Here is a 24,781-nt window from a genome sequence, read left to right as displayed (position 1 = left end):
AAAAAAGCTACAGGTGCAGCCTTGCAATTGCTTGCTCAAGCCACTGCTGGAAGAAGGGGGCTCCCATAAGAGGGGGCCCCTCTAGAGATACACCCTTTTACAGTCCCTCTCAATGTATTTTAGCCTACTCTTCCACGCTGGCCGGATGTCTTAGAAGACACGGGAGTAACCACACTTTACCGCGCCACAGGCGACCTGCCGATCGACTAAATGTGGTGCACCCATTAATACTGCTCAGCGCTCCAGAGGCGGTGGAGGGGATGAGGATCTTGACAATGAGTTACCCGTTTTGAATGCGCCTCTGCTTGAGGATCTTGGCCAGGGAGTGGAGGCCACGCAAGCTGCTGGTGACCGGGTCCTTCCGCCCGGCGTCGTCCATCATTAGCTGAGCCTCTGCGTATGTCAGAGACGCCTGCGGGGTTACGATGAACACACCACGGGTGAACCATGGAGTCCTCGCAATTACACAATGCCCACGCCTGATCCAAGCCCAAGCCAGAACTCAACAGATGTCTACGTGGCTCCCGATGACCACTGAGGGTTACGCTCACCCAAAGACAGCAAAATTGATATTTTTTGAATTCTCAAAGCTGGAATTTAACCAAATTTAGTGCAATGTAATTTGGTGGTCTTTTGTGCAGTGAGTTTAACACGTAGGCTTTCGTGACCAATATCATCCATAATACAGGTTTTTTTGGGTTAGATTGTGTAAATACATAAATATGTCGTTAAACCCGCCACCACCCCACAGTGGAATAGTAAGGGTTGTCACATAAACAGAACGTGGCCAATTCGTCACTGGTTGCTGTACTCGTGACGAATTGGTATGTTCTGTGTTTTGTGCAGTGATTGTTGACTGGACAGAGACCATCAACTCACTACTTTCATGTCCTACCTCGCACCTCCGATTAGCACAGTTGGCTACGTACGGTGCAAAAGAAGTTCAACATACATACTACCACTTGTGAACCCGGTTCATCTCGCTACACTTGTGAACCCAGAGGTGTAAGCTCAACGCTCTGACCTCTCAGCGATCCGGAAACCTCAACTGCACTAACATAGCAAGGCACCGATACAATACACGAGAAAGCAAACGAGAGTTTTACAAAAACTGAACGTCTGTGGGGGGGAAATCACCTTGGAATTGATGATGCTCTTGGTAAAACGTGTGCTCACGATCTCAGCCTTTGGAGTCATCTCCCATATGCACGAGAACGCCAGCCTGCACGCGCACAGCACATGCACCGTCGCCATTCACCGTCGAGTGGCGGAGTCGTCGTCATTGGAGTGGTGCAGGGTGTTCACTCAGGAAAGCCTCGCAAAGTCTCGAGACTTTTTTTCAGGAGGGTCTTGCCAAGTTTTTGGTAGTCGAGTCATTCTTTCAGCAGTGGGATGTTTGACCAAATACCGGTTTGGGTTGTTACAAATTACTCAACTGAAATATATATGTAGCAGCCATTGTTCGACTACAAAAGCGTTGCAGTACCCTACCGAAGTTATGAGATTCAGTGAGGCTTTTCTTGGTTAAGGATCATAGTAGTAATAACACGTTTATGTTAGCGATGAGAGGAAACCTGATAACCTGGAGTCAACCCATGCTAAATAGGGGGAGAACATACAAAAGCTACATGGAAAGGCAACCAAGTCGGGCATCAATCCTAGGCCATTCTTGCTGTGAGACACGTGTTACCATTGTGCCATCCTGGTTTGGCTGCTTATGTATGTACACATGCTAGTGTGGATCTGTACAATGACACTTTAACAGTGCCACGCATCATGGGATTACATGTGCACCTGGCAACAACGCACGTTAGCTGCTGAGTATGGGTTGCAATATGCGCACTCGCGAGTTAACAGTTGTTGGTGCATCTCACCGGTCGACGTTGGATCTCAAGGAACACAGGTTTGAGCTCAATAACTCTGGCACCATATCAATCCTCTGCAGGCGCACAAACACAAACGCAACAACTTCTCTGTCAATAAACACAATCTGGCAAATACATATGCACCAACTCAACGAGTGTTTTGCAAGCAAACCCACACATGATTAAGTCACCTGCAGGTAACTGTTCAGCAAGGAGATGTTTTCGCGAATGCCAGTAAAGATTGTATGGGTTTTATTTAGAGGAAATCTGATGAATCCAGAGGAAACCCATTCACTAACAGGGGGGAGAACAAACAAAACTGCAAGCAAAAAGGCACAAGAGTTGAGTAATCAAACCCAGTGTCTCCTTGCTGCAAGGCACGAGTGTTACCACTGCGCCGATAGCCTGCCGCTCATGATGTCACGGTACATCATATGATAAGAAATCCGCAAAAATCAACTCGTTTAAAACATCATGAGATATATTTAGCATTGTTGTTGCACATTTAGTTATTCTAATTCATTTTTAAGTTATCGTTATTCATACGGGAAGTACTGAAAAGCACACAAAAAAATGTGGTGAAAATGTCAAATACAATTACAGTTGTGGGGAAACTGGTACCGCGATGATCGTTATATCATAATATTTTACATCATGTCGTAAAGTTAAGAATGAAAAGATGAAATCGGCAGGTCGTAAAACACTTGATATTGTGGCAAGAAGAAATCCACATCTCACCTTCTCACACAGGTAAACTGTGGTACCACGCAGAGATGCCTCCTCATCCAAGGCATTCCCCGGCCGGATAAAGTAGCTCACATCGGCGATGTGTACCCCAACCTAGAACACACATTAATACACCGTCACCACCCTCACATGCATGGATGTGTAATGACAGGGTGATACCTGCCGGCCTGTAAGGGTAATTAAGGTTATAGCTGCATTACATAATGCCTTATTATGAAGGGGCGTATCTGGGGTAAAGGTCAACGGCGGAGTCAGTCGAGAAGCTCCGGGAACCATCCCGAAGGGCCTAGAAGGTTCTAGAAAGGGGGCGTGGCCAGAGGTGGAGCTTGGCCACTCCAGGCAGATATAAAGAGCACCGAATCAGAACTTCGGGGCTGTTAGCGTGGGGTCTGGGTCCTGGTTGCGTCGCTACCGTCATCATCTCTTCGTCTTCGACCACGTGGCTGGTTCTTCTGCAAGAGCAGCTCTGTCTCCGCCGCTACGCTCGTTAACCAGCCAGCGTAGCTACGCAGGACGCAGATGGGCTGCGTGTTTGTACAGCCTAGGTGTAGCCGCGTTACGAAGTGTATCGCCCTGTGTGCTTTTAATAAATAAGACGCCTTCTACTAGACGTCTGTCGGAAGTCGCTCACTCCACATGCATGCATAACCTCCACCATAGCCACTCCAACCAAAGCAGAATAATGTGAAATGAAATGCACACCCATTACTACCTGGTGCATTCATTGTGAACCAGGCATTCGGCCAGTGACGTGGACACTTAGGCCAGTGGGGTCTTAGCCATGGCTTGGCTCAGGCTTGGCTCTCGCGCAACATGCATTGAGATTATTTCTATTATTTTGGCTGCTATAAATGTCCAAATGATGGGCCACTTTGTTGAGCTATTCATTTGTGGCAAGGTCACTAATCAAAAATAAATCAATACCTCAGTGGGCTTTGCCTGGTAGGATGGGGATGGTTTCGTTGTATTTGTTTGTGTTTGGGTTATTTGTTTATCTTTCTTGTACTTTGCACTACTATTATGTTTTTGTACTGTTTGTTGTTGTAACGTTCTTACCCGCCTCTGCTGGACATGTGAAAAATAGCTTTATAGCTCATCGGATTCCTCCAGTATAAATATGATTATAATTCTCAATAATCCACATCAAAGCAACGCTTAAAACCCGAGCTGCCTCTAAGCATGGTTCCAGCCCTGAGCCTCTGTGTCTCTTGTGCCTCCTCGTATATCTCTGCATGCTCCCAGCCACGCTCAGAATTTCCGTGAGCTAAGCCTGAGCCAAGGCACAGCTGAGCCACTCATGCTTCTTTGGAGGCAACGGAGCAGATCAAGCCAGAACCGAGCCATGTTGAAGTCAGTCCTGAGCCGAGCAGAGACCAAGAATACGGGCACTAAGGCAACAATGTTTGGAAACTTAATAACAGGAATATTGTCCACCCCTTTGTCAATCCACTGCAGGATGAGGGCTTCTCCATGCCGTAATGGGTCGCGATTGTCATTTGACCTTGCTTTATTACGATGGTCAATGCATGTGGTGAAGGGGAGAACTTGGGCAGTTTTTTTAGATATCACTCTGTACCGGTGTTAGCCATGACTGGAACTAAACCAGCTTGACAGGATGAATGTGCAGTGCACTTATCATTGTGCCACTAAACTCCCCTTGTCACCTCCGCTAGCATTGACAAAACCATGAAAGGAATAGGCACGAATTACCGCGACCGTGACCACGATTACCACCACCAAATGAATACCTCGGTGTTCCCATTGTCGAGCGGTTTGCAGTGTAGGGCATCGTCGATGTCTGTGCAGCCTGGAGGATCCACACTGCAGATGGACAACGCACGGAGGTCCTCCCTGCCAGCCTGGTCCTTGTACGGGACACACACAGCACCAGGTTCAACAAAACGCTGCCTTACAACAAACAAAACACAGGGTGAGCCATACATGGGTAAACCAACTTCATTCTAATGGCGTTCTATCTTCTCAATAGGCGACTGAATATTTTCAAAGTACAGTCCGTTCTCCTATAACTCTGCGTGTTTTCATATCGTGAATTAGATATAATGCGATGAATGCATTAGGGAACACATTTTTTTCATAACATGGATGCGAATTGGATAAAAGGCGATCGAGTGAACAGAACTGCGTTGTGCGAGGCAGAATAAGCGGTTGTACGGTTGCCTCGGTGTAGCATCACACAAGGCGGGATGCTTCTGGATGCTTCTAGATGCTACTCACGTACCCAAAGTCTTTGTTAAGCCTGCGTACGCATCTCACGTGTTATCGCGGACTGTGCTTTACCCTATATTATTTATTATGCGATTTTTCCACAATTCGGTGTTCTTCAGGAATGCAAGTACAGCGTTATAGGAAAAAAGTTTGTAGTCCCCTTGCTCCATTCATTTCTGTACTGGACCATCTCCACGGCTACTGCAGAGTCCTCCACATCCTGGCTCACCACTTTGATCCGCATCTCTCGAGGCCTGCCTCTCGGGTCTCCGCCCTGGTGCTTCCATAATTCCGTCGCCTTCCTTCCTCCGATGTGAATTTCCTCTCTTCTTACGATGATGTGTCCGAGCCATCGACTTTCTTTCAGGTCGACGGCTTTTCTATATACGGTCTGCGGTAAAGGTGTAGAGCCCCGTGGCTTCTCGTTCATGCCAGCGCAGCGGAAGGACCTCGACTGGAGGGAGAGCTCCAGAGAGGCCCTCTAGAAGGTATTCTACGCAGGCCAAACATCTTGAAACTATTGAGGTTTGACAGCACGATGATGATGATGGGGGGTGTTTTCGCATTTGTCTATTGTCGGGGGCCACACGTCATGGGCCACACCAAAGGCCACCCAGAGGCTACGAGTGGCCCGTGGGCCTTGTAATAAAGAACATTGAAGTAAAGGATTCTCACATGCACGACCAAACACACCAACACACCGCAGGCGTAAGAATTGAACTCAATCGATGAATTGACATATCGTCACACGTCTCATGCGTACCTCTGCTGTGATGCTGAACGTGGGAGGGGGCAGGCATGCAAGTACGGCCTGGCTGAAGGGCTGGTGTGGCACGTCGTGCTCCAGCAGCAGCACCTCTGTCTCCGTCTCCTTATCCCCACATTCGCCCAGAGAGCGCGCAAAATGGCCCTGCACAAGCACACCGACGATTAGCACGGTTGTCTACGTATGGTACGGAAGAAGTTCAACATGCATATGCACATACGTGGCCAATCGTCACCGGTATCCCTTTTCCAATGATACATTGGAACCCAGACGGCGCAGATCTCTCGAGGTGTCTGTGGTCACCCACTGGCTTTTTGCCGTGTCGAACCAGAACCAAACCGTGATATGCTGGCCCCACAAGGCATCCAAATCTATCCGGGGGCCGAGCAGGGCCAGGGGCGGGGCTAGCGACACGTTAATTGGGTGACGGCAGTCGGTACACCACGGGGAAGTGGCACCACAGCGTCATCTGCACGTGCCTAGACTTGTTCAAAGCATTGACCGTTCATGGCATGGATCTGCTTTTGCAGTGGATAAACAACCTGCAGCCTACTAAACCGTGCCAGCCATGGTGCCGCTCGGTTGTGCAGTGGCAAATAGGTATGAAAAGCACAACCACAATGCCAACCTTGTACCTAACGTTCATGATGTAGAATATTAACCGGCATCTGTTTAAACAAAGATACAACCCAAATAATCCATCTTAACAATATATTTAGCTTTTCCCCAATTTTTTTTCTCATTGTGTTAATGGTATCACACAAGACAAGCAATCTATACCACCCTTCGTGGTCAAGGACGACCCACAGGAGCACACATAACAGAGCTACTTCTAAGATCCAATGAAGTGAAATGCGGTCCAAATTGTAGGGGGGCAGTGCTTTTCCAACCACTCTGCCAATCAAAGTAATGTTCATCACATGGCAGTCAAAAGCAGTAGTTTTCTCAGAGATGGAAATTAAACAATCGAAGTGCACGACCAAATTTAATATCGTTTTTGGTGCAGTTATTGGTGACTGGGCTGAGACTATCAACTTACAACACCTTAATAACCTAGGTTGAATCACAGGTGAGTTTGCCATGCTTTCAAACAAAAAAATCACAGTGGTGCCAGCTCATCCACCCTGACTTCCAATTCACCGTGTCACCGTTCGTGTTTTGGGTTCGACGGCTGTATTGCATACAGAGCCGCGTGGCCGTGCGTCAAGAGACAGAAGGATGAGCCCGACGATGCCGACCACGGGACAGACGGGTGAGGTGTCACGGCGTGCGGGGCGTCACGGTGCAGTCGAACGTTCGGGTAGCGGGAGTGTCGCAGCCAGCCATCGATGGCCACCACGATGCGGTGGGCCTGCAGGGACGCTGCTTGTCTTGTCTCCACCCGCACTCGTGGCATGCGGCGGTCCGCGGGCGTGAACAGGTGGCGGGTGGCCTGCAACACGCACAAAGAGCCCCCAGTAAGGCATTCAACAAACTGTTTGGGCGAGTGCCGTCAGCACACACCTATTCAAGCTGGTACGGCAAACGACGGGGTGGGTACGGCCAGCACCATGCCCGACCGCCTTTGTCTCCACAGCGCTGATGTTTATATGCCACATCAGAGACTCATTTATGGCCGAGTCGACCTAGGGAAGGGCCCAAGACAGGTTCAGACATTTGCCGCTGTTTATTGGTTATGAGCGATAAATATAATCCAACTCGGGTCCCAGAATTCGTAGCGCAGCGCGCTAACCGCTACATCACTGCTCCCCACACGTACACACACACATGCAGATCAGCCCACCTCCTTGATTGGGCTGGGCATGAGGATGCCGCACAGCGGCCTCGAGTTCCGCTTGATGATGCCGACCACTTTGCCAGTGGGCCGACGCATCTTCCCACTTTCGGCTTTCAGCTGGAGACCAAAACAAAGGACAAACATCGTGTTGCGTAATCTAAGCAAGAGCGACGACAGCAGCAGCAGCTGGGATAGCACCGGGAGATGACAACGCAAAGTCAAATGAGCACTCACCACAGTAGCGTCTCTCTCACACACTGAAATAATGAATTAACTATTTTTTTTCCAACTCACTGCGTAACACAATACAATTTGGCTTGAAGGGGAAGGAGCAATCCAAAACAATAGCGCTTAACCTGCAGATGTGGTTTCATGCTGTGTCTCATCAATGTCAATAATGAGACTGACGCTTTGTTAAAATGACAAAAGATCACAGTGAGGAGTCCTCCGTAAATATTTATAAGTTAAAACAGTTCTGGCAATTGATAGAATCAACCGGAACACGCCCATCAGATACCACACGTTAAAAAAAAAAACGCGTAGGCTTTTGCGACCAATATTATCTACAACAAAGGTTACCCTCCCATCTAATTCACAATTTGATGCTTAATCTCTCGATTCTTTATGATTTCACTGATTGACATTTTCTCTTACCTGCTTAGCACATCAGTCACCCTATATGTGTTTAATGTTTACGTAACGTTTTTATAAGTATAACTGTGCAATGATCAGTCTATAAATAATCTGCCCAAGCCAACTTGCACTACATGCGATTTAATATCTAACACTTGTTTATGTTTGTGAAAAATTGTCGACTTTTCATAAACCACGGGTGTTTTCGTGCCAATTTCAATTAACTTCATTGCTGTACTTTATTATGTTTTGCATTTTGTCACTGTGGTATGTATGCATGTAGAACTTATTTCGCACCGTACACAGCCAATCATGCTAATCGGAGGTGCGCGGAAAGGACAACAATCTAAATACAAAAAGCAGTTCTAAAGAAATTACTTTTCAATATAGAGGCCACCCTGTGACCCAGCTCAGACCGTGGAAGCGACGCCGTGTTGAGCCTGGATATGCATAACAGGTGGTATAGGCTCTGCGCCAAAATGGCTGGCAGCAGAGCGCAGTACAGCAAAATGAACTGTTGTCCTGTCCTTCTATGCTCCTGATCTATGCCCCCCCCCTTCACCAACCCGCACCGAAGTATGGTCAAATAACCCCTACATACATACAAAAAAAGAACGAAATGATTAGCACTCCTGACTTGATTTTGAAGTAATGTAAGGTAAAGTCATTTAATAAACGCAAAATCAAGCTAACAGCATCTCTAATGTGGATTGTTGTCTGGTCACACGGTGTTCATTATGTTTAAGGTCTCTCTTGAAGTGGTTGAGTCTTTGTTGTTATTCTTTGTTTAAACTATATTAAAACTATTTAAAAACTATAAACTATTTTAACTTTACCAGGTAAGGACCCTGAGAGCTACATAGCTCTTTTTAAGTGACCTGGCCACAAATGATCGTTCAATGAAGTATCTTATCACATTTGAAATTGATAGCAGCCAAATACTCTAAGTGCATGTCAGATTGTAACTGTGGAGGGAAAAGCCGGAGGACCTGGAGAAAAATCCATGCGACCACGGGGAGAGAGACACGCACACTGCAGGTGTCTGGGTTTGATTTTGGTTCAGCAGTGTTGACGCTCCACTCACCACATCCTCCTCATTCTCTTCTGCAACGTCCCCTGCGACGCCCTCATCGTGCAGGACCAGCGAGGAGGGGGCAACCCAGCGCTCCTCGGGGAACATCTCCACGCACACGATGTCGTCGTGCATCGCGCGGTTTAAATGCTGCAGCCCCTGGATCAACACCTGCACGGAGACAAAAAAGATCCCCCGTATAGCCTGAACAGACCGCTGGGCCAAGTGCTGTTAGAGAGCAGCATATACAGTAAAACCTTGGATTGCGAGTAACTTGGTCTGCGAGTGTTTTACAAGACGAGCAAAATTTTTAATGAATATGAATTTGATAAACGAGCGAGGGTCTTGCAACACGAGCAGCTTTGTACTGCCGAGCGTCACGTGATCACAACTGATATACGAGTGCTTTGGATTACAAACACGTTTCCGGAACGAATTATGCTCGCAATCCAAGGTTTTACTGTACAAGAGTTTTAATACCACGAATAAACAATTTAAAATGTAGGACTATGAGCCCATCAATCTTCTGAAACCAATGTTTTTCAGTAACATATGTTCAAGCAGGGCCAATGTACCTAATTGTTATTTAACGTTACATTTTGGACGTGGAAATAGACCATTCATTTTGTTAACAAAGTAGTCACAACCATCATTAGACCTGCTTTGCCAGTACCAAAATATAATAGGGTTTTTCCCCTTTTTTCTGGCAACAAAACTGAAACCTTTTACAAGGAATCATGTGTGCATTAACCACAATACTTGTGGTCAAAATGCAAAGAAAAACACACTGATAATATTTGCAATATATGCGTATGCCTTTTGGCATCCTCTTGTCTCGCACCAATTGGGTCGAGGCTCAAAAGAAAGCCGTCCCTGGTGTGGACCAATCAGTCTCAAGGACAATGCATATATTATCATAGTGTGTTTAACATGTAGGCTTTCGCGACCAATATTATTCATAATGAAGGTTTTTGGGTTAGATCGCCTTATCATGGATTATCATAGTGTGTTTTTTGTTTGCATTTTGACCACAAGTATTGTGGTTAATGCACACATGATTCCTTGTAAAAGGTTTCAGTTTTGTTGCCAGAAAAAAAGGGAAAACCCCTATTATTAAAGTAGTCACAATAATGTATATACTGTGGTTGTGGTGGCGTAGCTATCGAGTGTGCAGGCAGTGCAACTGCACCAGGACCCACAGGCCGGGGCGGCAGGAGCCAGGCTACGACACTTACGTAGGGTGCAAAAGACGTCCAAAATACAAATATTTTAGCCCAGTAGCTCTTAACCTTTACTGCAGCCTTGCAGTAAAGGTTAAGAGCTACTGCTCATGCCAAGAACGCTATGCCACTGCTTCATTATAAATTTGTTTTTAAAACTCACACAGATACGATCGAACAGCATTGTTCCTTCCAGACGCAGGCTTGTGAAACGTGTACCTCTTTATCACTGTCACCGTCCCCTCGCACCCTCAGAGTCGCCTCCAGGTAATTCTCACGACTCGCAAGGAAGGTTCCCTGGACAAACCGGCCAGAGCGCACACCTTGCTGCAGCTGGGACAGCGGGAGATGTTCGGGGAAGATTACCCGGGACTCCACCACATCCTGCACACGTACACAGCACACGCACGGCACATGCACGCGTCAACAACAATTTTGCAACCGCCATCACGTAACGAGACGAAGGATCCAGTCTGATTTATCTCAGAGCAGTACGGCCATCTGTGTTAGAGAACGTTCCACAAAAGCGGATATCATAGAGCTACCTCTAGAGTTTCACCCTTCCGTCTCTGCTTTTTGCTAAATATTCCACGTTATAAATATAGGACTTATTTGATTGATTGACCATTGCTGGTGAGGATGAGACGTTCTAAAAGGGAGCTGTTTAACACGTATTCTTTCGCGACCAATATTATCCATAATAAAGGTTTTTTGGGTAAGAGCGCGTAAATGTGTGTAGTTAACCCGGTACAGCCAATTAGTAAGGTTTGCTACGTAAAACAAAACGTGTCAATTAGTTACTACTGCAGCACGCCAGTGTATTGGAGAGTAAACCCACAACACTTACAAATCGAGTATATCGTTTCCCTGGCGATTACAACCAGCGAAACGTCGTACTCAGCGCAAGGCAAGTGTCCCTTTCTTCAGTGAGGCAGCTGGATGCAACGCGGAAGTGAGGGGTCGGACAAGGGTACAGGCCCGCACCATAAATATGAGGGGGGGGGCAGAGCTGATGCACGCATACGGAGTCTCACCTGCTCCGAGGCCAGTGCCGGACGGTCAATCAACTCAGGGTTGTCCAGCAAGCTGCGCACGTATTCCTCCACTGGGGGTACACAGACACGCGCAGATAAACGCAGACATAATTGGCGACACGATTTACCGGACGATTTAGAGTGCCACCCAAAATGTAATTTTGTTACTTTTCAAGTCATGCCTGCTGGATTTATTAATTTTCCTGTTTAACTAAAGCACTGTTTAACAAGACGCACTACAGACTTGATTCAAAGCTTTCGTGACTGCAGGAATTACTCTTTGTTTTTTTTTCGGTAAAGTCACGTATAAATAAGAAATAATAAAATAACATAATAGCGTACGACGTTTCGGTTGCAACACATCAGCCATCATCAGGTACAGAAGAGCTAAATTTACGAGAGAGAGGAAACACATAAACCCAGATGTATATACATACACACAAGTAGGGGGGAACTAACACAGATACAACAGGGGACACAGAGAGAGAAGCATACCAAACAAACAGGGTTTAGCAAAATTTGGAAACCATATAAAGCAACACAGACGGTCGGTCAAAACACAATTAACGCATAGTCTGGTTGATTACGCTATTTCAAAGATTGCTAAATTGCAAGTTAAGTATGAAATTTAAAATACAGACCGCGCACACACACATAGACATCCAAGTAGAGTGAACCAGCACAGACACGCACACAGTGAAGTCGCCTTAAATAGGCAGAGAAGGTAAGGCTGAGAGACAATGGGACAATTTAGCATGAGGTATGCATGGAGCAAAGGGGGTGCAGCAGCACACACTCGGAAACACCAAGGCCCACACACAGGCAGAGACAGCACAGAGACACAAATCCAAGCCAAGACACAAAGGCAGATACACAAGCAGAGACAACACAAAGACACAAACCTCATACCTCCCCGTAGAGGTGGTTCAGACTTGATTCGAAGCTTTTGTGACTGCAGGAATTACTCTTTGTTTTTTTCGGTAAAGTCACGTATAAATAAGAAATAATAAAATAACATAATAGCGTACGACGTTTCGGTTGCAACACAAGCAGCCATCATTAGGTACAGAAGAGCTAAATTTACGAGAGGAAACACATAACCCCAGATGTATATACAGACACACAAGTAGGGGGGAACTAACACAGATACAACAGGGGACACAGAGAGAGAAGCATACCAAACAAACAGGGTTTAGCGCCCGAAACGTCGTGATTTGTTTTATTTTATACCTATGTTACTTTACCGAAAGAACCAAAGAGTATGTTTAACTGTGTCTCTGTGACTGTGCGTGTTTAACTGTGTCTTTGTATTTGACTGTGTCTGTGGTGCACGTCTTTGTTGCCCTTAATATGGCTGTCTGGGTAGCGAGTGGTCGCTCAGTGGTTAGTTCACTGTGCTACGAACCCAACGGCCAGAGTTCGATTCCCGCTCACGGCCAACATCAGTGACAATTATCTGAACCGGTCTTGGGCCTCCCCAGGTGGACTCAGTCTCAAATGAGTACCTGGTGCGGTGTGTAAACATCTACACTGGGGAGACAAAGGCGGCCGGGCGTGTTGCTGGGCACCCACCCCGTCGTGTACCGTGGCCGACCTTCACAGAAGTTGCCCCAAGTTTGTTGAAGGCCACACAGGGAATTTTTTTCTTTTTTTTAGTGCATCCACCGCGACCTGGCTGCGAGGAAATTGCTGGTAACGCATGGACACATCGCAAAGATTTGCGACTTTGGGCTGGCACGGGACGTCCAGACTGACCCCAACTACATGGTGAAGGGCAATGTGAGTCCTTCACCTTACTTAGCATCATCAGCATCATTATCAGTATCGCCAATGTCATCACCATCATCGGGATAGAAGGCCCATCACTTTAATTGTACTCAATGTTTTTATTTTATTTTGCACAGCCCCTAAGAAAAAAAGAGTGGGGGTGCTGCCACACACGGTGGTTCAATGGCTCTCCCACCCTGGACTTGCAATCCAGAGGTCGGCAATTGGATTCAATCTCCCTGCTCTGCCGACAGTTCAAAATATGGGGCAATTTCACAAATCCCCTTCCTCCTCCCCCCCCATGTGGTACACGGGGTAACTGGCCCAGAATAACAACCTGTGGTGGTGACCACCAGGCTAACTACACTAATTACAACATGACTAGCTACGACAGAACGGGACCACAGCTCGGGTCCCAGTCCATGTGTTGGAGACTCGGTAGAACGTAGACGTAGACAAAGGTTTCTTCAGGATGAACAACAACGCCGGTCCCTCTGGGGGACCCAGCTTATATTCTCTGTGGCGTGGCTGGCTCTGCCCTTGGCCACGACCACCTTCTAGAATCATCGAGCAGCAGGATCTGGACCCCGACCACGTGACCACCCCTAGCCCCCACTTGGGGCCCCTTTGTAGACTTAACCGGTCACGTGTCCTCTCGGGTCAACCAGAGTGCCATGGCATTTAGTAACCCGTTTCCTACGGTCGGCACTCCCACACCCTATCCTGTTGGGTTGGCACTGCACGCCAAGCGTGATGAAATCCAGCGGGATCAATCAGCGCTGACCGAGCCCCTCTAGGGCCGGTACTACACCCACACCAGAGTGGTATCCGCGATGTCAATACACCGCACGCCGTGCCTCTCTAGGCCCGGCACTACACAGTGCCATCCCGTGATGTCACTACACATTTAACCCTTCAGGGTAGTGGAGGGCTAGATGACGCTAATTTGGCCAGATGAATATGGCCTGACGCAAAAAACGTATGACGAATCGCGATGCATTGGCCTGAACTGAATTTACTGAACGTATTGTTGTTGTGCTTGTGGCCATGCGGTCATGTCCATTAGGTGCCTCTGCCTGTAAAGTGGATGTCTTCAGAAAGCATGTTCCATGGGCTCTACAAGGTGCAGAGCGACGTGTGGTCATACGGTATGCTGTGAGAAATCTTATATTTTGCTGAGACAAACTTTCACTTGCCACAAACATTCGGGGCCCTGAGTACAGAAGATCCTCACAGCAGACAACGATTGTAGTCTTATCTTACACTATGATTTTTAATTGCGTAAAGTTCAGATTTAAAGCTTTCGTGACTGCAGGGATTCATCTTCTTGGTTCTTTCGGTAAAGTAACGTAGAATGGAAGAAAAAAAACGTAATAAAAAATAAAATTTTCACGACGTTTCGGCCACAACATAAGTAGCCTTCTTCAGGTGAAGGAACAGAACTGTCGGGACGACAGCACTTCAATGACTGCAGCTAAGATTCGCAGTGTCGTTTAAACTAGGTGGGAGAGATAAAGTGCCTTGACAAAGGAGTTTACATATCAAACAGGATAATTTAGCATTTAAATAGCTGCGTTAAAGTGTTGGATCAGCAGGGTGTTAAAGTCAGAAATTAGCATGTAACTGGGAGATTAGCATGATGTTAATGTGAGGGATTAGCATGTGACTGGTCATGGAAATAGCTATGTTAAAGTCAAAGTTTCCATCTCAACAGAGGCATTTAGTATATGGACGCTAAAGGACTGCAACTACCCAACTATCATACAATAAACCGATGTGAAAAAAAAACTAAGTAGAAACTTCATCAATATAATAAATGTACTCAATATATTCTTCAATAAATTGAGCTATAAACATAAGGTAACTGGGAATACACTACACTATCTAATGAATACCATATAGTAAACTACTAAAAACTAAAATACAAACTACATCAATGTTATCAATAAACTCTATATACTCTCCATCAGCTGAGCTATTAACAATAAGTCGTTATACATTACAATGCCATATGGCGAAAAAAATGGGTGGCGGTTTTTTCCTTCTTTCCAACGTTAGCACCACGGAGAGCGACGAGCCTCGTTCAGACGGACGAGTCCATCCATGCTCGGAACGGAGGAGGGGGGAGAAACAGCCACGATGTGCTGCTCTGTCCTGTGTTGCATTACAACCATGCCATAAACTAGACTACTATACATTGTAATGTTATACCTTCCAATCTAAACTACATTGTATAATATCGTATACACAGCCCAATGTAAGCTCTAACATTATGCATTATATTGATATGTCTCCAAATAAACTTTTTCCTACATTACACAACTATACACCGTAATATACACTACCATAGACAAACCCACCCTTGAATTACACAATGCGTTACTTTAGACTACCCTATACTTTAGACTGTAAAATATTAGACTTGTAATATTACACTATGTATTATTCTACCAACCCTACTGTATACCACATGGCTGTATATTCACTATAAAATTACAATACTATATATTGACTTATGAATTATGTTAAACATTACAATGTTATACTATTTATTATTATATAACATGCTATAAACCAGGGGTGTCCAAACTACGGCCCGCGGGCCAACTGCGGCCCGCCATCCATTTTTAATTGGCCCGTATCAAAGTTTAAAAATATAATGGACTATGGCCCACTGTATTGCATTTCTTAATTTAAACACTAGATGGCGCTATTATCTTGAACAAGGCAGCGTCTCCACAAAGCAAGCAATCGAAGAAAACATTTGCTCAGGGTCACCAGAAATGCCGGAACCGAAGAGACGCAAGATTGCAAGCGAGTGCAGAAAATTTCAGACTCGGTGGAAAAATGAATGTTTTTTCATAGAAACCAAGGGGAAGTGTGTTTGTTTGATTTGTAATGAGAGTGTTGCCGTGATGAAAGAGTACAATGTACGACGGCATTATGAAACGAAACATCAGACCTTCACGTCCTACACTGGCGCCGAGCGGAGAGAGAAGGTAAAGCAAATGGCAAGCTAGCCTGCTAACGCAGCAGCAGGGTTTTTTTTTCCGTGCTAACAAAGCTCAAGAAAATGCAACAATAGCCAGCAATGAAGTAGCTCAACTCATTGCCCTACACGGGAAACCTTTCTCAGACGGTGACTTCATCAAACAGTGCCTCACTAAAGTCGTGGGAATGTGCCTGGAGAAAATGCAGGATTTTAACGATGTTAGTATGTCCAGAAATAAGGTTGTGCGGCGAATTGAAGACTTGTCGGCTAACTTAAAACAGCAAGTGTCAGATAAAGCTTGTGCTTTCGATTTTTACTCGATTGCATGTGATGAGAGCACAGATGCCACGGACACTGCACGGCTGTTAATTTTTTTGCGGGGAGTTGATGAGAATTTTTGCATTACGGAGGAACTGCTTGATCTTCGGAGTCTAAAGGGGACAACAACTGGGAAGGATATGTTTTGAAGCTGTGTCAGATTCAATTAGCCAGGCTGGACTTAAATGGGACAAGCTGTGTGGAATTACAATGGATGGGGCTCCAGCAATGACAGGCGAGCGCAAAGGAATGGCTTCTATGGTGAGTGCCAAGGTGCAGGAGAGCGGAGGTGAGACTGTTAAAATGCACTGTATCATCTACCAAGAAGCCCTCTGTGCCAAGATAATCCAGCTTGGCGATGTGATGAACACAGTTGTGAAAAATGTCAAAAAATTATGGCCCGAGGGCTTTACCACAGAGAATTGCAAGCGTTCCTCTCTGATGTCGATGCTGAATACGGGGACCTACTCTACCATTCCCAAGTGCGCTGGCTCAGTCGCGGCTCCGTGCTGCAGTGGTTTTATTCCCTGAGATCAAATATCGACAAGTTTTTGAAAGAAAAGGGCAGACCTCTCCATGAGATCAGTGACCCTTTATGGTTGGCAGGCCTGGCTTTTTTAGTTGATCTCACGAGACTACAAGGCAAAGAGCAGCTGGTACCACAGCTGTATGTGCACATGAAAGCATTCCGTGCGAAGCTCCGTCTCTTCGAGGCACAACTGCGCAACTTCAATATAGCGCACTTCCCCACGCTGACCGAAATCAATGCGCATTTCCAAATGCCAAGCTCTCTGCAAAAATGGGAGAATATGTGTCTGTGATCACATCTCTCATGACAGAATTCAGTCAGAGCTTCCAAGATTTTTCTGTCATTGAGAAGGAAATCACACTGTTTGCGGCTCCGTTTTCAATGGATGCAAAATAAGTGGAGGAGAGTCTGCAATTAGAACTGATCGAAATTCAATGTGATGATTCTCTGAAGAATCAGCATCAGCTTCTCTCCCTACCTGACTTCTACCGGAGTTTGGAAAAGGCCAAGTTTCCTCCGACGAGACGCCATGCAAAACGAATGATGAGTCTGTTCGGCTCAACATACATAAGTGAGCAGACATTCTCTCTGTTAACGCTGAACAAAAGCAGGCTGAGAACCAGAACGACCGACAGCCATCTCCGTGACGTCCTTCGCATCTAAACCACCAAACTTACTCCTGACCTGCCAGCTATCCTTCAGACCAAAGTGCAGCATCACTGCTCCCACTGAGCGTAACATTATTCCCATTACAGGTGAGTTAAAAATATACACACCGTTTTCATTTGTTAATAAGCCCAATTACTTCATAAATTCAGTCAATTAAAGTTGATGACAATTGTTTTAACAAACGTTAGTTGATGTGTTAACAAGCCCAATAATTTATTTGTGTAATAAGGTTGAAATATCCACATCCCCTATTTGTCTTCTTGTCTCTCCCTTCATATGGACAATGAAGGGGGATCAGCACCCTAAGAACCAATCTGAGGCTGTCACTGAGAGAATTACCTGCCAACCTTTTTGTAAAAAATAAAATTAATATCTACTAATGAAGAGCTATGATGGAGGCTTTTTTTCTTCAAACATGTTCAATAATCAAACGTAATTTACCTGCATTTGATTGATTTTGACAATATTAGTGCATGAGAAGTGAGGCAGTATACCTCACGTCTAGTGAGTGGCCCAATCCTTCGTATATTTTTCTGTATGTGGCCCTCGGGAAAAAAAGTTTGGACACCCCTGCTATAAACCATACCATTGACCGTCGTGTGAAAGGTATTAAGAGGCAGTGGCAGCGAATGGACTGCGATCTGAAAGTCACCATAAAATACAATCAATTAAGTACCAAAATGGTTTATAACGTCTTTCCAATGGTTACTAAGCCAGAATCCATCTTCTCGGTTGAAATTGTTTCTGTGTTTGTATATGTGGATGGCCTCATGAACGAATCTCTCATGGTAGCCGGATGGCTAGCAGAGAACGTCCGTCTTGGAGAAGTCAATGTCATGTGAGCCCACTGAATTATAAGTGATCTGCCACGGCTGAGGTGCTCGTCCTACCGTGTTTCAAGTCTGCTTTATGTTCACGGATGCGGTCCCAGATATGTCGTTTGGTTTCTCCAATGTAACTGCTACCACAGAGGCAACTTAGTTTGTAGACGCCCGGGTACTGTATCTCTGGAACCACATCTTTTACAGACGGAACCAGATCACGGATTTTATGTACTGTGTTGAATCGGACCTGGATCTTGTGTTTATTCAGGATTTTGGAGATCTTTTTTGTGACCCCCGCAATGTAGGGTAAGGTGATGGTTTTGAATGGCTCCTCAAGAGGATCCTTCTTCATGGCTGGAGTGATGGCTTTGCGGATTGTGTAGTCGGAGTAACCATTAGCCTTGAGAGCTTGGTGTACGTGCTTAAGTTCACTGGCAATGTGTTCCTGGTCGGAAATGCATTGGGCTCTATGGTATAGAGTCTTGATGAGGGAGTTCTTCTGGCATGAATGGTGGTGGGAATCCGGTTTTAAGTAAGCATTCGTATGCGTAGCTTTCCTGTCAACAGAGTGGCTCATTGAACCATCAGGTCTCCTTTTAATTAGCACATCCAAAAAGGGTAGCTTGCCATCTTTTTCGACCTCCATGGTGAATCTGATGGCTGGGTGTATGGAATTGATGTGGTCGAGGAATTGGTTTGTGTTATGGTCGAAACGTCGTGAGAATTTTTATTGTTTTATATATTTTATTATTTTGTTGTTTCCCTTCAACGTGACTTTACCGAAAGAACTAAGCATATGAATTACTGCAGTCACGAAAGCTTTAAATCAAAATTTCATTGGAAAGACGTTATAAACAATTTCAGTTTTTAATTGATTGTATTTTATGGTGACATTCAGACTGCAGTCCATTCGCTGGCACTGCCTCTTCACACGACGGTCAATGGTATGGTTTATAGCAGGGGTCGGGAACCTATGGCTCGCGAGCCAGATGTGGCTCTTTTGATGATTGCATATGGCTCGCAGATAAAACAAAATATTCTCACTTGCTTTAATCCATCCATCGATTTTTCACTGCGCATGTCCTGTTCAGGGCTGCAGGAGCAATTGTCCATTATTTTAATTGGATGATACTGGCCTACGTTTGCCGTTGCTGGGTAAAACAGGTAAACGCCCCCTTTTGAATCAGTCTGAGACTGCGTCTGCTCGGTCATTAGCTCAAAGCTAACCCTTCGACGAAGAAGATGGCGAAAAGAAAAAAAGACGACGAGTATCGTACATTTCAGGACGAATGGACCGAAGAATTCGCCTTTGTGGAGAGAGCGGGTTCTGCGGTGTGTCTAATTTGCAATGACAAAATTACATCGTTGAAACGGTCGAATGTAAAGCGGCACTTCGACACGCGCTACCTTTGCATCAAAATACCCTGCGGGAGACAGCAGAAAGAAAGCGTGCCAAGAGCTTCTGAGCAGGGTGCAAGCTAGCCAGCAGCAACTCCGCGTATGGACCCGGCAAGGTGACTATAATTCGGCTAGCTTTGCTGGTTCTTTAGCAATAGTGAGGAACGGAAAACCATTCACAGATGGCGAGTATGCTAAAACGTTCATGCTGGATGTAGCCAATGAACTTTTTGATGATCTTCCGAACAAAGACAAGATAATCAAACGGATACAAGACATGCCTCTGTCGGCAAGAACTGTTCATGATCGTACCATCGTGATGGCAAACAAAGTGGAGGAAACGCAAGTGAAGGACATAAATGCAGCGCCGTTCTTTTCTCTGGCTTTGGATGAGTCAACAGACGTGAGCCATTTGTCGCAGTTCAGCGTGATTGCAAGATATGCTGTTGGTGACACACTGCGCGAAGAAAGTCTTGCTGTTCTGCCATTAAAAGGGTCCACAAGAGGTGAGGATTTATTCAAGTCTTTCATGGAGTTTGCTCAAGAAAAAAGTCTACCTATGGATAAACTTATCTCAGTGTGTACTGATGGTGCTCCGTGTATGGTGGGGAAAAACAAAGGATTTGTGGCGCTTCTCCGTGAACATGAAAATAGACCCATCCTAAGTTTCCATTGCATTATACACCAGGAGGCACTTTGTGCTCAGATGTGTGACAGGCAGTTTGGCGAAGTGATGTCGCTGGTCATTCGTGTGATCAACTTTATTGTTGCCCAAGCCTTAAATGATCGCCAGTTTAAAACACTGCTGGATGAAGTTGTAAATAACTATCCTGGTCTGCTTTTGCACAGCAATGTGCGTTGGTTGTCAAGAGGGAAGGTGCTTAGCCGTTTTGCGGCTTGCCTGAACGAAATCCGGACTTTCCTTGAAATGAAAGGCGTCGGGCATCCTGAGCTAGCCGACACCGAGTGGCTCCTCAAGTTTTACTATCTCGTAGATATGACTGAACATCTGAACCAGCTCAACGTGAAAATGCAAGGCATTGGAAATACAGTGTTATCCCTTCAACAAGCTGTATTTGCTTTTGAAAACAAGCTGGAGCTTTTCATCACGGATCTTGAAACAGGTCGTTTACTACATTTTGAAAAACTGAGCCAATTTAAAGATGCATGCACAGCAAGTGAGCCCATTCAAAACCTTGATCTCCACCAGCTAGCTGGCTGCACATCCAGTCTCCTACAGTCCTTCAAAGCACGCTTTGGAGAATTTCGTGAGCACACTCGTCTTTTTAAGTTCATCACCCATCCAAACGAGTGTTCACTGAACACAGCCGACCTGAATTACATCCCTGGTGTCTCCGTCAGAGATTTTGAAGCAGAAGTGGCTGACCTGAAGGCCTCAGACATGTGGGTGAATAAGTTCAAGTCACTGAATGAAGATTTGGAAAGAATCACACGACAGAAAGCGGAGTTGGCGAGCAAGCACATGTGGACAGAAATGAAAAAACTCCAACCCGAAGACCAGCTGATTCTCAAAACTTGGAACGCGCTTCCTGTCACATACCACACACTGCAGCGTGTGAGTATTGCTGTATTGACCATGTTTGGATCTACGTATGCATGTGAGCAGTCATTCTCACATCTTAAAAACATCAAGTCCAACCTACGATCACGTTTAACGGATGAAAGCCTCAACGCTTGCATGAAGCTTAACCTCACCAAGTACCAACCCGACTACAAAGTACCAACCCGACTACAAAGACATCAGCAAATCCATGCAGCACCAGAAGTCGCATTAATGGTGAGTGTTATAACAACATTATTTAAACGAATAAATTCAGAGGCTTATTATACTGACATTTAGTTGAATTCACTTTTAAAATATATTATATGGCTCTCACTGAAATAAATTTCCAAATGTTTTGCTTTCATGGCTCTCTTAGTCAAAAAGGTTCCCGACCCCTGGTTTATAGCATGTTATATAATAAATAGTATAACATTGTAATGTTTAACATAATTCATAAGGCAATATATAGTATCGTAATTGTATTGTGAATATACAGCAGTGTGGTATACAGTAGGGTTGGTAGAATAATACATAGTGTAATATTACAAGTCTAACATTTTACAGTCTAAAGTATAGGGTAGTGTAAAGTAACGCATTGTGTAATTAAAGGGTGGGTTTGTCTATGGTAGTGTATATTACGGTGTATAGTCGTGTAATGTAGAAAAAAGTTTAGTTGAAGACATATAAATATACTGCATAATGTTCGAGCTTACATTGGGCTGTGTATACGATATTATACAATGTAGTTTAGATTGGAAGGTATAACGTTACAATGTATAGTAGTCTAGTTTATGGCATGGTTGTAACGCAACACAGGACAGAGCAGCACATCGTGGCTGTTTCTCCCCCCTCCTCCGTTCCGAGCATGGATGGACTCGTCCGTCTGAACGAGGCTCGTCGCTCTCCGTGGTGCTAACGTTGGAAAGAAGGAAAAAACCGCCACCCATTTTTTCGCCATATGGCATTGTAATGTATAATGACTTATTGTTAGTAGCTCAGCTGATTGGAGAGTATATAGAGTTTATTGATAACATTGATGTAGTTTATATTTTAGTTTTATTAATTCGTTTACTATATGGTATTCATTATATGGTGTAGTGTATACTCAGTTACTTTATGTTTATAGCTCAACGTATTGAAGAACATATTGAGTACATTTATTATATTAATGTTGTTTATACTTAGTTTTTTTCACATCGGTTAATTGTATAATAGTTGGGTAGTTGCAGTCCTTTAGCGTCCATATACTAAATGCCTCTGTTGAGATGGAAACTTTGACTTAACATAGCTATTTCCGTGACCAGTCGCATGCTAATCGCTCACATTAACATCATGCTAATCTCCCAGTTACATGCTAATTTCTGACTTTAACACCCTGCTGATCCAACACTTTAACACAGCTATTTCAATGCTAAATTATCCTGTTTGATATGTAAACTCCTTTGTCAAGGCGCTTTACCTCTCCCACCTAGCTTAAAAGACGCTGCGAATCTTAGCAGCAGTTATTGAAGCGCTGTCGTCCTAGAGTTCTGTTCCTTCACCTGAAGAAGGCTACTTGTGTTGTGGCCGAAACGTCGTGAGAATTTAATTTTTTATTATGTTTTATTTTTATTATTTTATTTCCATTCTACGTGACTTTACCAAAAGAACCAAGAAGTTGCATAGAGTTGTTGCATGCTTGGGCTCCAGATGCCGAAATTACCTTTTACAAAACGGCTACCAGTCTCATCAGATCTCAGAAGCTAAGCTTGCAGCGCCCAGCCCTGATGGTAACCCGGGGATACAAATTAATGTGGAGAAACAAATGTTCGCTTGTGACGACCAAGACTACGCCTGTCCTCCCAAGGACAGGCCTCACTGATTCCGAAGACTTTTATTTTCAGGAGGGTCCTGCCGAGTATTTTTGCAGTAGGGAGGCGATGTTGTGCTGTGCAGTGCCGGAGAGTAAGCTCATGCAGCCGGTCCACCCTGTCCTCTCTCCTCCCGTCGGGACAGGACGGTCGCAATAGCGATCAGAAACACCCTGTACGTCACAACACCGCCAGTCACTTTCTCAATCCGGAGGTCAGCTCAAATCTGTATTGTGGGCGTTCCCTTGTACTCTACTGTGTACGTGGGGCTCTGGATCCAATCCCCTGATCACCATTGCATTCACTTAAATAATAATAAATTCTCCTGGCCACCCATAGAAAATAAGAGTGCACAATTATACGTGTGATTCATCACAGGCGAGCTCACACCGGCTACACTTACAGCTTAGGGCCTCGCATTAAGAGAGGGGGGGGTCTCTAAATACGAAACAAGAAATGGACACGATGTTTCGAGTTTTAACATAATTGTTTAAAAAAATTAAGATCGGTGAGAAAAAAAGACTCTCCAAAGCAGTTATTTTCATTCTGCTGACAAAAATATACAGGCATTCATAGAAGGGGCCTCTTAAGCTTAACAATGGCATAGGGCCCCAGCAATGCCATCATCCGGCTCTGCTGCCGAGTGTCATCCAAATGAAGTAATTTCCAGGTAACTTTAGCATTGGGATGCTTGGCCAATACCCAGTTACATTGTGATTGTGTGTTTTCTGGCTATGTGAGCAAACTGGATAACCCATAGAGAACAAAGGGGAGAACATAGAAAACTCCGCAAAGTGCCAGTCGGATAATTAACCAAGGCCCTTCTTGTTGCGAGGGTCAAAGATCACCGCTGCACCACCCTGCCACCTGAAACGATAATAGTTCGCTTAGAATTTTTTCGTTATTTTAGTGTGCACATTTACACGCGATAATCACATCTCAAGCATTTGAAAAGGGCACCCTCAGTGGCAACTGTTCTCTGTGTGACACACGGTTATTCAGCACCTAACCTGTAAGCAGGTCAAGTGCTGTTTGCTTCGAGCAATCCCAATTGAGTGAGTCGCAGTGAAGTTTATTTTTACATGCCAATTTTCGCCTGTGATGCTGACACACGATGGCCATACTTCATTTTAAATGTCTTGGGATCGTTTTTATTTTTTTACGTTGAATTTTAGTGAGTAAATCACGAGCCCGTTACAGTGCGCCACGGGACTGCACGTCATTCGAGTGGTGCATTCACAATGCAACCGGACCATTTATTAGTAGGGGCTGACGCGAAGGGGGGAGTGAGGCCCGCGCCCCCCCATAAACTGGGGGGGGGGGAGAGGGGGGCATTGTGACAGGCGTAGAGTTGTAGTTGTAATCTGCTCCACGTTTGTCTTGATAAAGGAGCCCTGTGCAACCTGCTCGGTGTGTGATGTGCGTGCTCCTTGGTGTGACGTGTGTGCCGCTCGGTGTGTGATGTGTGTGGGTGTAGGAGAGGCCCCTTACCCTGGCGCATGGCAGTCGATGACAAGTTCTACCGCTTGA

The 24,781-nt window shown here is 45.2% G+C and overlaps 1 protein-coding gene across 1 annotated transcript; it reads right to left on the bottom strand.

The window, feature by feature from the left end:
• Nucleotides 1–1,137: 1,137 nt before the first annotated feature.
• Nucleotides 1,138–11,421, bottom strand: LOC142922869 (exosome complex exonuclease RRP44-like; the record flags this gene model as incomplete). Its single annotated transcript, XM_076063811.1, has 8 exons — nt 1,138–1,222; nt 1,875–1,939; nt 2,604–2,705; nt 4,361–4,477; nt 7,388–7,498; nt 9,099–9,257; nt 10,526–10,690; nt 11,341–11,421. Coding segments are annotated over 8 exons (885 nt in total), but the record flags the coding sequence as incomplete, so codon positions are not given.
• Nucleotides 11,422–24,781: the final 13,360 nt, after the last annotated feature.

This window comes from Petromyzon marinus, unplaced genomic scaffold (assembly GCF_048934315.1).
Source record: "Petromyzon marinus isolate PM22_M1 ecotype Great Lakes invasive population unplaced genomic scaffold, UKy_Petmar_22M1.pri1.0 PM_Scaffold_19, whole genome shotgun sequence".
Classification (NCBI taxonomy): Eukaryota; Metazoa; Chordata; class Hyperoartia; order Petromyzontiformes; family Petromyzontidae; genus Petromyzon; species Petromyzon marinus.
Note: the sequence above shows the minus strand (reverse complement) of the source record. Positions and strands in the feature narration are given on the sequence as shown.